The following is a 14128-nucleotide window of genomic DNA, read 5'->3' on the forward strand; positions in this document are numbered from 1 at the left end:
CTCACACCTTTAATAACAGTAGTAGTAATAGAACTATATCAAGTTAATGTTTTCACTGACTACTACATAATTACAATACAATCACTGGATCAGTTACTAAAAAGAAGTTCCTAACAGTACTCCATTATTCAGATCCTTGTGCTTTTTCTTTGTTTTTATATTTCTGGTGAAAAAATCGAGGATAAAAAGGGAACAAATTCCAACTCCTTCAAAATGACAGAACACTGTTTGCAAAAATGTATTTTTCAGTTATCTCAGGTATAAGTAAAAGTTCTATCACTTTAAAAGTAAAACTGGAAAGATTAAAATGAAATGGTTTTTAATATCAACTTTCACAAAAAGAGTTGAAAAAACTTTTCATGCCGTTCATTAAAAAAAAAAAAAAAAAAGTAAAAGTAATTTCTTCAAGCACACACTGCTTGAAGACACATCGTAAGACCCATCACAAAGGTCATGCAGTTGTAGCCAGCATTAAACATGCAATACTGCAAACTGCAGTGATGCAGCGGGGAGAATTTTACTTCCCCTTTCAGAACTTACACATTAGATCTAGTCCTCAGGCAAAATTTTTAGGTTAAGAGGACTCTTCTTACAATCTAGAAAACATTCCATAGGCTTTCTCTGATCACCATCACATTACCAGCTTAAGACTTAGAGATCTCTGCTACTGATAATTCATTACAGTTCAACTTGAACAGTGTCTTTAGCCTTTCTAGTCTAAAACTACATACATTCCTCCTCTGTTCTCTCAGTCCTCAACACTAAACTTGAAAATTATATTCCTTGATTTAGGCTTCAGTTTTAAAAATTTCACATGTGACTTGTCCTTATTACTAGCAAAAATTTGAGGAAAACATCTCAGAAAAGTTCTTAAACTTCAAATGATATTCAGTGGCATATTTTGATTACAGGACCAATTTGCTGTTCACATATTATTGCCTCTAATCATTTAGTAAAATTATTTTTTTCTAGTTCCTAGCCTAAATCTCCATCACTAATCCAGAGGAAGGAAGAAAAATACTTGAAGACCAAGGTGAAATACTTAGGTATGTATATCATAGAAGGGTATGTACTGCATCACCTCATGAAATTCTGTTATAAAAAAAAAAAAAGAAAAGAAAAGAAAAGAAGCTATTTTTTCAGCAAATTTTTGGGTATTTGGTTCAAAACACAAGTAGTGCTAGTATTACAGTTGTCAATACACAAGCCTATTATTTTTTTCCACCTCTGAACTCAAACTAAACCTCTAAGAATAAATATTGGTCATTAATATATTTTTTTAAAAACAGTTTTCTAAAACCTTTTTTCTTAAATAACCAAAATTCTAAAATATATGTTTGTAATTGAACTTCAAGGTGCTACCTTTTCTTAGACATGGGTATCGAAAGAGCTTTACTATTCCGTAATCATCAGCTGTGACCATAACTTGCCCAATAAAATTTGCATCCACAGAATTAATATCATTTATATCTGAATATTTGGGCCAGATTCCATTAACTTCAAGGCCAGAAACACAGGTCCATGATGCCCACTGAACACCTTTTAATTCCTCCTTGTTTGTTACTTCTTTTCCACCTAAGAACAAAAAGAGCAATTTTTTAATATCCACTTATGTAATTTTAAAGAGTGTAAAATTTATCATTCTTCAGAAAACAAATCCAAGTGAGACCGAATTAAAAACTGACTTCTAAAACTGTCCTGATATTCCCTAGTACAGCATCAGTAGTAAGGCTTCTCAAGACAACAGAAGATCATGAGTTTGGTAATTTACGGGTTTTATTTTTTCTTGGTAATCTGCTTGAGGCTGTGTTATTTTTAAATGTTTATAAAAAAATGAACGTAGCCATTCTAAGAAAGCTTGGAAAAATTCTGTTGCTGAACTGTTTTAGAAACCTGGATTACTTAGAGCAAAAAGAACTCCTCTGGCCACTGTGAATTACTGAAAACACCAACTTTATACTTTTATACATTCTTTAACATCAGATCTACCTGTAACAAGATTGTTCCAGTCCCACAAAGTTTCATGTAAGACTTTAAGTACTGCGTCAGAATAAAAGCTCATTTAGGATAAGTAAGTACTGTGTCCATAGAACTATAAATAATACACAGTGTAAACCATAAATATTGTATAACAAATGAAGGGACTCTATAGTAACTGATGATGATAATAGATAAATACTACAAACACAATGAGTAGGAAAAATACAGAATGATATTACGTGAAAGTGTATACACAGAAAAAACAAGTCAAAACTTGTGACAAACACTGCCCTTGACACTGTAATCAGGACTTCGGAGGGAACTTGTTTTGATGAAAACTGTTTCAAGAGTATGGGACAGTTCAGTCAAGTTTTTAAGACAGTGTTCTCTAGAAAATACTTACAATAATGGGGTTGTCACAAACAGAGGCTGAAAATTATATTTCAGTATTATGTAATATACTAATTTTCTCTAATAGTGACCTGCCATAAAAAAGACACATTTGAACTTGCATTATCAGTAAAATTAATTTTGATATTTTTATTCATTTTGAAAGTTGCATGATTGAATCATATATGTCTTCCACTTCAATATTTCTTTTGTTTCCAGTGAGTAATTCTTGCATTCTGGCATCCTTACATCAGGTACTCTTATTTTCTCTAGTTACCTTAACCCATTATACTTCCAAATTAATATGCGTTCTGATTCTGTTACAACTTTCTCACCGTAAAAGCTCTTTTAATGTTAAATTCCTCGGTTCTACTGCAAGAAGAGTTCTAGAAAACCAGATGACTCTTCCAAGACACAACATACTGACTTTTCCAAACATTTTAAAAACATACAGTACAGATTGAAATCCATTTAATATGCAAGCTCAGTAAGTACAAAGCTATTAAGCTAATGCAAAACTTAATTTGAATGCAGTGGGTTGTTTGGTTTTGGGGGGGGATTTTTTTGCTGGTTTGGGGGGGTTGTTTATGGGGGTTTTGTTTGTGTTTTTCTGTTTTCTTTTTTTGTTGTTATTGTTTGTTTTTCTAAAAAAGTGGGGAAAAAAGATCTAGTTTTCAGAAATAAATTATAAGCCAGCATCTGTACCATGAAAACATACATTATAAAGAGTAAGCACATAAGATAAAAATATTTAAGTAGCTTTGTCAGAAAATACTGTACTTATTCAAATATAGCAGATATTTATAAGAACTTAGGAAAAAAAATAATACTGTAACCCAACGCTTTGAACCAGAATGTATATGTGTCTGTTCTTACCAAACTACTATATGTTCTTTCTGTAACAAGTAACAGATATCATAAAGGCAACTCAGAATCTTACTTGGCATTCTGTAAAAAAGTCTCTTTCCATTGCCATCATTAGTCTGTAAGTATTTACTGTCTGAAGACCAATCCATATGGGTGATGAAACTTAAAGATCCAATACATTCCCCAACTTTCTTGTATCGCTGAACAACACCATATATATCCACAGAGCTGTCATTGGAACCAACAGCTAGAAAATTCCCATCTGGTGAGTATTTCAGTTCATGAATAGCTTCTTTCCTGTCTTTGATATGAACAACCTCAGTCATATCTCTGTAGTATGAAAGAAAGCATGCCATAAGAATAGAGGAGCCTTATCAAACTGTCATGTTCCCAGTTTTAAAAAACAGATAAAATCGTGAAGTGAACTTTACTATCATATATGCAAACACAAAACTGCTATTTTTAGAGTTCAGTAGGGCTTCTTGGCCAAAAAAGAGAAGGGAACAGTGACACAAAAAGGTGCTGCACTGGGCTGAGGGAGAGTGAACAAAAGGAACTCTACAAATTGGGTCCATAAAAAAAATAATCAAGTAGATTACCAGATCTTTATTCATTCAGGGAAGAAAACTTCACTGACATGAGACACAAATCTCATTTTCCCTTTAAAACTCTGGGATTGTAGGAACAAGGCAGCAATGAGTTTGCATGCACGATGTGCTGACAGCAGCATCCCAACACATGGAAACAATTTAGGGATTAATGAAAATTTATGTTTTAGTAATTCAAGAATAATTAATAAAACTAAAACCTAAAATAAAGCACTTCCTAGAACACTGCCATTCTTTGCAAATATACCTGTATACTTTTTCAAATGTGTTATAGACAACATGAATACATGTAGCACACATGTTTAAAAAATCTGAGCACCTCCAATATCAGCAATTTAAAGCAGCAATGTAAGTCATCTCATGTATGGTAACTACAGTGTCAATGTACAAACAGTTTATAAAAGCAATTAGACACTATGCTTGAAACAGTTAATAGTGTATCTAATTTTTGTAACATACCTGACTCGAAGCACAGTGAAAGAGCCATCCTTCATTCCAAGCGCCAGATGGATTCCATCAGTGCTAACCGCAGCACAACGAATGGGCTCCTCCATATTGCACCGGGCAATCAGAGCATGGTCTATTAAACTCCAAATTCTAAAATAAAGCAGTAAGTACAAATGTAATGAGTGGTTTGTAGCTTTGCTACAGATAGCATAAAGCCTGCAATTTCTGCAGAACACTGAACATGATAGTGTCCTATTTTAAAAGCATTTTTAGTATTTTCTATAAGGAAAATCTTAGACAAAAGCATGAATTTTGCATACAGCAAAGATCTTTCTTTATTTAAAATATAGAGAAATATCTAATAAGAAAATGCAGATGCAGATTAATTTTGTTTAGCTTTCTGAATACAAAAAAAACAACAACATCTGATAATATACACCGGGAACAGCCAATTTGAAAATTCCACTATTTTGCTAATCATTTTAGCCAAGAAAAATTAAAGACTTTGGTCAGTAAACACATTCTTTCCTATTAACAAGACATTATCAATAAACTAGATGATATTATAACATGTAAGTTTTTACTACAAGATACATTAGAAATGCTATCACAAGATATATCTAGAATTCTAGAGCATTATTTCAATATTCGTAATGTAACTGCTTTTTTGCTTAATCACGTTATACTAAAGATACTTAACAAAAATGACAATTTTTCATTGTAACCTGTAACTCCTTAAAAGGAAAAATAGAATACTTGCATATGAGAGCTTAATGTTAGCCTAAATTAAATTTGTTCAGGTTCTGTACACTTCATTTTTTGTGAAATATACATTTCAACTATATTTTATTACTGGAGATTAAGTTACACTAATTTCATGTGTAACTTAACTGGAACAATGCCACATTTTCAAATATCTACATTTTTATCAGGTTATCTACAAAATGAGCTGTTTGTATAAAACTCTACACAGTTAAACAAACAAACAATATTTAACCTGACTGATCGATCGTCACTTCCAGTCATTGCTAGAGGTTTTGTAGGATGGACAGCCAAAGCCCAGAGCTCTCCTTCACAGTGCCCCTGCATTATCAGGAAAGGCTTATTACGCTCATGCACCACAATTTCAAAAATTTCACTGTCTTGTGTCCCAACAAGTATATGGTCTCCTCTCCAGCAAACACTTCTTACAGACAGACCTGTAGAAGAGATTGTTACTAAAAGATACATCCTGAGAATTTGTGAAACAAAGGTAACGTAGCACATGACAAAGCATAAAAGCAAGTACATGTCATGAAGTATCCATATGCCTTCTCTTATTCCTCCATTTACTTCTTTTATGAATTCCACATAACACTTACTGTCCTTGTAACATTAACTTTTCAAGCTTAGTATTACAAAAAAATCTAAAATAAAATGTGACCCTTATTTTAATAAAGGACATGTAGCCAATTCATGTATGACAAGATCTCTGACAGAGAAAGGTAATACTGACATTTGTATCTGGAATTACGCATTTCATGTCTAAATTTCAACAAAGGTAGCAGAGAATATAAATTACAACTTCTGATCAAACCATGGACCTTACTACTAGCTAAATGAACCTATGTTATATAAGTGACCAAAGCATCAGTGGAACATGCGTTGCATGTAAGACAATCAAAGAGCCCAGTTCTCCCCAGGCTGTGCCTGAGATGCTCCCCCTAAAGAAAATCTTTGTAACATCTTAATACTATCCAGAATTATTTTTCTCACTAAATAGAAAATAAAACTAAATCAAAACAACATATAAAGAGAAGAAAAGGGTTTATGATGGAATTCCAATGTGCATTTCTAGTAACTAATTCAGTTTACAGGTTTACAGTGAAAGTGAGCACTCAGAGGATGTACTTGTTTATAGCTAAGGTTGAGAACAACAAAATGGAAGTTACAACTGCTGTAACTGGGAATCCAGACTTGGGTGCCCAATTTTAGGACTATCTACCTTTTAAAACAGGCTGTGTTTGTTACACTTTGATAGTGCAACTTAATTTTGCCAGTTGCAGGTGCAGATAACCAGATGGTAGCAATGCTTAACTTGATTCACTTCGCCTTAATTTATGTGGAGAATAGCTCAAGAATGATATTTGAAAAACTACTCTGCATTAATACGAGACACAGTTTTATCTATCAGTTGAAAAGAATATTGTAGTGATATGAGTTGACGTGCTTCTGAAAAATACTTTTAACTACGTAAAGAGCCGCCTTATATTATTAAATTTACATTGAAGGAAAACTTGAAGTTCAGAAACAGTGAATGGGTGGGTTAGCAGGCCAGTCTGGTGGATCTGCACAGATGTTTTAATTCTGACAAAGCTTTGCTTTCAAAGCAAAGCTCCTGATCGTGCCTACTTAGCATGCTTTATATTACAAGGTAGCCTTCAAATGCACAAATAAGACTCCCTCCATACAAAACAGAACTGAAAGATGTGCTCCAAGAATACACTCAGTATACTCCAACTACAAAAAAGTGTTCAGACCACTGAATCCAACTAGAGCTAACATCCCTCAAACACTCCTCAAAATGCATATATATTGTGCTACTTTAATCCTCCACACCAATTGTTCTGTCTTACAGATTTGTTCCTATTGTGCTGCACTGGTGAATATAACTACCTCACCATTCAGCCCTATGATCTAGACATTATATGGCTATATTGTCTACAGTGATTTAAAAAAAAAAAAAAAAAAAAAAAAGGAAGAAACAACCAGAATCTTCGATGAAGGATGATTAAAACATCTGTCTTAGTAATTTGGAACTTCTTATTGTGGAGAGAGATATTTTGAGAAACAATTTGACTACTTGGAGATATATCAAGAGTCAACTAGTTGCTCTGCAAGACATTCACAGGGATACAGAACTTGAGTTTATGTTCACAGATAAAAGTACCAAGAGGTGAGGTATAGCAGCAGCAGGAAATGCTATTAAGAAAAAAAGTAGAAGGACAGGTCATAAAGGCAATCCCCAAAAGAATACAGTAAGAAAAGAAGACTGAAGTGAAAAGATTCAGGAAACTGAATTTATTAAAGATAGCAGTTTTTAAAAGCTATTAGCTCTGCCAAAGCCATTTGAGAAGTTAAAAGATGAGGACAGAGTTCACATAAGTGATCAAGAACCAAGAGTTCATGGCAAGAGTCTCTTCCACCAAAAGTAAAGTAAAGGAGACAATCAGGAGTGGAGAACAAGATTGAAAGAATAAAATGGGGAATAAAACACACCTTTCAACAGAGCTCAAAAAGAGCAGCTGAGTAAATTTAAAATCAAAACAAAGCCACTGTACCAAAGGGCATTTAAATGAAACGTATTCCATCTTGTTGCAATACTTTACTATCTTGGTTGGAATGCCAAGTCAGTTACAGAATACTAAGATTCAACTTGCAGTAAATTATTTATTGACCCTGAATATCTGATTGCCATCAGACACTGGACCACACTGTCAAATTCTTCGCAAGATATTAGAAAATAATGAAGTGACTTCGTGCAAAGAAAACCAAATGCCAACAAAAGCAATGCTGTAAGTGACATTAGTGCTTTAGTATACTTTCGTGTTCTGCTCCTGAACCAGTACACCAATAATATCTAGAACACTAACAAAACATGCTATAGACTGCCGAATTTAAAATTTTAGCATGACAAACAGTAATTGAAGATACAGGTATATGCAAGCAGCATTCTAAGCTTTATGAAACTCTAGATAACTTCTGAATAGTTTTAGCGAAAATTTAGATAACTAACAAGTGCAATTTTTGTACTCCACTGTTTTACACTGTAGATCTCACCGTCTTGTAAGTTCTCTTAACGTTTTACTGTTCCCTGTTAAAAACTGCTGTACTACAGAAAAGATGTGCATTTTATTGATTTAAAGAAAAAAAAATCTGTGCCTACAACTTCACAGTACGTTTTGTGGTAACTGAAGGACTACGTGACTTTCACACTAGTGGCATGATCAAATTGCTTTTCCGGGAAATAGTTCACAGTAACATACATGAAGCAACCTTTTTGTTTTGGTTTTTTTTTAAAGTCTTTTTTTATTCAAAACACTGGCAAATTTCCTACCTTATTGGTATACCAAAAATTACAAACTTCTTTTTACCTTTATATCCTTGGTCTGTTTCCCTGAGATCAATCACAGTAATTGGTTTAAAATTTAAGTCCCACAAGCGAACACAGCCATCCCTGCCACCAGTGGCAAACCCCTCTTCACATGCATTCATGCTGAAGATTCCTGCCTAAAGAGAGAAGAAAGTGATTTTTAACAGCATACACAGATTAGATATATCAATACAGAAAATGGAATTCTTGTTCATGCTGGTATTGATTGTTTTCCCATCTTCCTACCTGTTATGCTGCTGACAATAGCATAAACATATGCAACTAATGCAAGCTTTAAATATGAGGCAAATAAGTATAGAAACAAACTCAAGTATGAGCGGAATTCACACTCAATGATAAACAGTAAGATATGATAATTTTTGCAATACTGCTTTTATCATGTATCATGAGGTTGATTGTAGTGATGCTGCTTCTTATCCCTAGAGTTCACTTTCATATCCTCTTCCCTTAGGGCCTGGTCCACCTCTCACAAATGTCAGAAGAATGATCTCCACTGATCTCCGTTAGGCTTGTTTCCAGGCCTTTGTTGCTATTACTCAGCCTCTATGCAACCAGGCAGAAAATATTAGGCATATTTTATATTTTAAGCTAAGGAAGATGGATTTAACATTTAAGTTTAGAAGCAAAATACAGAGGAACACAGTGATCACTTTATGCCATTTAAAACTACATAATATAAAGCTCTTATTTTAAAGGTAGACATCAGGAAACCAAACCTAACACATTTTCTTTAACTCACTTGATATATGCTTTTTCAGGATAAAGACAAGGCAAGGATGATATATCTATTATTAAAACAAAGATACCATATCTAACCACTAGATTTGATGTATACATGATACTCCATCTAAAGAGCACACACCCTTTGTTTGGACTCACTAGTCTTATTTCCAGAAGTAGCTCACACATTTCAGTAAGCAAAGATGCTGGAAAGGCAACTTTGGGTGATAAGCCTATTAGAGGTAAAAAAGAAAAAAAAAAAAAGTTCTGTATTTGTTGAAAATATTTAATATTCAGCTACAACAAAATGAAACAGGAGAGCATTAAAAACCATGGAAGGAAAAGCTTGTCTCCGTGCTCCTGTCTAAAAGAAGGTAGAACAGCCAATTACATGCATATATCTTCTGTAATATTGTTCTGAAATTTCTGTTTTGCAAAGAAATAATTGTAAAGTTCCAATAGTCTGGCTGGGGTAATGAAGTACATTAGCCCCCAAAATGAATGCAATTCGCAAATGAGAGATTAGATTTTTGGGGGCAAATAAAGCTGTAAGCTCACAGAACAAACTAGCACCCAGTGCTGTGGGTTGTCAGAATTCCCAGAAGTCATGACTCTTCTCTCCTACCAACCTGTTTTTTTCTACTGGAATTATAACTCAGGAAAATATCATCATGGACTGATCACAATGAAGTATGGACTGTGATTGCTTCTCTAGCACCCGGTAACAAATACATCATTTTTCAAGTTGAGGAAAAAAAAATAAAAAAAACCCTGACTTTTCACAAAAAAAAAAAAAAAAAAAAAAAAAAAAAAAAAAACAACCAAAAAAACACAACAACACACACCATATTATTACTATAATGTCAAATGACAACCAAAACTGAAAGACTAGTGTGACAACTCAGATTTTTTGATGTGTCATGTCCATCCTCAGGATACGGACTTTTAAGGCAAGCCATATTTTGAGGAGTAGCATGTGCCTAAACAGAAATGTAGTGGAATTTTTAAGTCATGAGCAGATTAGAAGGCTAATTTCCATTATCTCCAACATCCTGAAAATCTTCTTTCTGTTTCTTCAAGAGCCTGGAGATCTTTTGAAAATACAGCCTAAACTGTATTTGTTTCTGTGTTTGTGTGTGTGCTTGTCTTTTAATGCACTAACCTTTTAGTGCCACTGAGCAAATAAAAGTCTAGAGGAATTTTGGCTCATTTTGTACCATATACTGAATTCTGCCCAAGTTCTGGCATATATAAATCTTCTACAGCTCTTTTTGGAATGCAACCTTGATAACAGAATTATTCTCTTTCCTCTAATTAACTCCTTCCAAAATCCATGATTTAATTAGTCAGTATTAAAAAAAGAATCAGACATTTGGCAATGTGGGAAGCTGGCTGAATGTTCTGAAGATAAGATCAAGTGGATCCAGGACTAATCTGTTTTCTATTTCACAGAATATCCTTATCTTGAAAAGGACATGCTGGTTGTCAAGGAGATTTGGCAGATGTTGTGCTTGCTCAATCTCTTGAAATGCAACAGGACATTCTCATCTCAGACTATGTGCCACTGGAATAGAGAATTAGATGAAAACTAGAAAAAAGGTCCCTTATTAATGGAGACTGTAAGTACGTAATGGAAGAAGCTGAGTTTAGCTACTCTTCATTTAATTGATAGGCTGACGCTTAATGGGGAAAAGACAGATTCTTTGCTCTCGTAGTTTAGCCAGCCATGATTCTTCCAATAAATGTATCCTTTTGGAAACTGCAAAAATTGTTAATGCAAATCAATTTTGGAGTCTTGATGCTTCTCTTAATCCTTCAGCCTGAAACTGTCATAAAGATAATTCGATTTTTGATGGTCAATAGCCTCTTAGCAGTAATGAGAGGCAAACAATTACACTGACTTTGATCCAATTGAGTAACATGAGCAACAAAGATTGAATGTGTTCAAAATGAAAAGTATAGGTCAAAGTCTTCAATTCTCAAAGTTACAAAGTTTGACATGAGCTGCATTCTTCTGTTATAAATTTTTCATTACATTTCCTAATGAACAGGAAAATTCTGGAAGTAACATCTCAAATTGATGAGCAGTTTTCTCAGAATGCAGAGTATTTCCTATTTTCCAGTAGAACTAGCTGGTATCACACTAGTGTTCCCTCAAATCTGGGAAAAAAAAAAACAAACCCACACAACAAAACAAAACCAAAAAAAATCTGAAGGAGAGCAGATAAATAAAAAAATGCCAAGGTCTACCAGAAATGATAGTTGAAAGCTGGACAAGTACCAAAACAACGTGACAAAGATGGTCTCTACTCCATGAATGTACTGCCACTGCTTGTAGCCAAGAAGCCTCTAATAGTGAAGTCGTCTCAGGTTTTCTATTGCTGCTGGACCTATCTTGCCTCAAAAACTTGATGGACAAAAATCAAGTGTTAATTTATCTAAATGCTGTCATTTCTATAAAATCCACCACACTTACTCTGATTTTGTGATTCCTAAAACACATGACTGCAGTTAGCTATAATTAGGACAAAGCTTGAAAGATCATATGGAAACTTCAGCAGCAACTGACTACTACTGAGCAGTATGGAGAATGGAAACATACCAGTTCAGTTGGAACTCCTGTGCCTCCTTCTTACTCCTAGATTCAATCAGGACATAGATGCTACCATCTAAAACAACATATGTTGAGCACTTACTCAAAGATATCGTGTCTCCCAATATATATTTGCATAGCAAGGAAATGGGTTGCAAACATTTAAGGATGGCATCAGTAAGCTTACAGTGGAGAGCCACTACTGTGATAATCTTCCTGTCTAACAAATCACCAATAAAACAGTTAAAAAAATGGCATATTATTTAAAATGAGCTTATTCAAAAATTGAAAACAGTTGCCTATATGCCTCTCACTGGCTGAAGTAAGGGGACAGTTTCCTTTCAAATCTATGATTAGTCTAAGCAGGAGAAAAATACTGCAAAACTTAATGCATTGGTACATGACACTACCTTAAAACCATTCATTTAAGTTCATTATATTGTTTCCACCTATATTTAATTACTATTCAGCCAAGTGACATTGGCGTGCAATAGTTTAAACAGAATGCCTGTTATTTAACCTCGAGCCTGTTATTTAACCTCAGTTTCTGACATCAATCCACACAACTTTAATGTGTACCCCTGAAAGACTATCTCAAAATAAATTATTCAGCTGCTGAGAAGGCATCTTATGTATATTCACTATGCAAGGCAAAGGCACACAAGAATCTTGAAAGAGTACAGTGTTTTAAAATAAGCATAACACTATTTTTTAATACCTGAGTAACATCTTGTACATACATCTTAACAGTCACAGACTACCTCGAATTCAGAACATGTAAGATGATAAATAGAAAACTCTACATTCCACAATTTGCACTGGCACAAGTGAGACATCTAATAAAAGATTTATTTTTTTGTATTTAGTCAAGGTTTATATGAACTCTTCAGAATCAGATACACTGCCTACAATTAATCTCCTGAAGTACTACCAGTGCCAGTGAACTTAGACATGTTTTCATGCTTGTGTTTTCTTTCTTCTTTTTAAAACTTTCATTTTGGCATTATTATTTAGAAGAGATCAGCAAAACTAGAATTTAAGTTTCCTGTTTCTATCCAGTGTTCCCTGCACATGAACTCTATGCCTTAGCTCTTTCAACTCCTGATCATTTCCATATTTTCCCACTTTTCATTCCTACTTCTACATTAAGCAAACTCTCCACTCCTCTTCCCACTAATTCTCCAGTTATTACAACCTATTTGCTTTCAACTTTTTGTTTCTACTCAAACTTAGATAGAAATCTGCCAGAAACATTTCTTTCCTCTGCCTACAGTTCTTCATATTGCTGTAATTCAGATAATGTGTCTTAGCTGTGAATTCTTATTTTGCTTGCTAGTGTTAAAGTTGCTATCCCTTTCTTCAGTTGCTTACACTGGAACAGCTTGGTTTATTTTTCACATTGAATTACTCTTAAAATAAAAAAATGTCTTTTCAAAAAGGTTAACTATAACAAAGAGAGCCAACCTTTGAAAAGAACCTGTTTTCTGTACTAATGCAGACCGCTACCTCTGGGTGGACTATGTCCCCACACGACTAACATGCTTTTGAAAATGTTTTCCTGAATCTCAGATGCCTACTGTTTATGCTGCAAGAAATGAATACATGGTACTTTATGCAAATAATAGACATGCTTTCCTTTAATGAATTATAAGTTTAATGCAAGCCCATTGAGGAGTAATGACTCAGGATGATAAACAGGCAAGCAGGGATAACACCAGCATACTGAACAAAAACTTCTATCAATTCCCTACTATGTTCACACTGCTTTTAACAACATGCACATAAAAAAAGTTATCACCTCACCCTTGTGTTTTCTTTTAAAAGAATGAACAAGGGCATGATTTATAAAATTATGTGCAAAATCACTATTAAGTATAATAATATTTTAGCATGGCTGAAGAGACATTCTTATTCCAAGTTGCCATATTTTGTTCTTACAATAGTCTGACAATATTACCTTTTAAAGTAATATTTTATTGAAAAGCAAGGTTTCATTTTGTTGGGAAGTAAGCTTCCAGAAGATATTTTATTGGGTCTTTTTTCCCCCTGAAATCGGTGAGATTTGCAGTGACACTAATCTCTCATGAAAATGAATTCCAGAGCCATGAACTACTGCCCCTACTTAATTTTCAGTACTGCAAAGCACAATTCCATTGAGCCTAAAGAACAGAGCCAAAAATAGAAGGCTAGATGAGACATACTCCAGGTCACCTGAGCTCCATCCACTGACGCTACTGAAGATAAGGACCACAGCATTTCAAATTTGATCTTGTGGTCAACAAAATTGACACAGCACATAAGTAATGGAGCAACAAGTGCTCTCCACATTCATCAGTTGGGTCATTTCACACTGAAAAGGCTGAAAAGCAC

General features: G+C 34.2%; 1 protein-coding gene across 2 annotated transcripts in view; it reads right to left on the bottom strand.

The window, feature by feature from the left end:
- The window catches only part of EML5 (EMAP like 5), a gene marked incomplete at both ends in the record, with an annotated part of 106427 nt that overhangs the window by 63809 nt on the left and 28490 nt on the right, over positions 1–14128 (bottom strand). For both annotated transcript variants that reach the window (XM_080617121.1, XM_080617120.1), the window contains 5 exons: positions 1363–1575; positions 3311–3567; positions 4305–4442; positions 5290–5491; positions 8426–8561. In XM_080617121.1, coding sequence (XP_080473247.1) covers positions 1363–1575; positions 3311–3567; positions 4305–4442; positions 5290–5491; positions 8426–8561 — 946 coding nt within the window. The remainder of the gene's footprint in view (positions 1–1362; positions 1576–3310; positions 3568–4304; positions 4443–5289; positions 5492–8425; positions 8562–14128) is intronic.

The sequence above is a fragment of the Psittacula echo genome, assembly GCF_963264785.1.
Source record: "Psittacula echo genome assembly, chromosome: 5".
NCBI classification, from domain to species: domain Eukaryota; kingdom Metazoa; phylum Chordata; class Aves; order Psittaciformes; family Psittacidae; genus Psittacula; species Psittacula echo.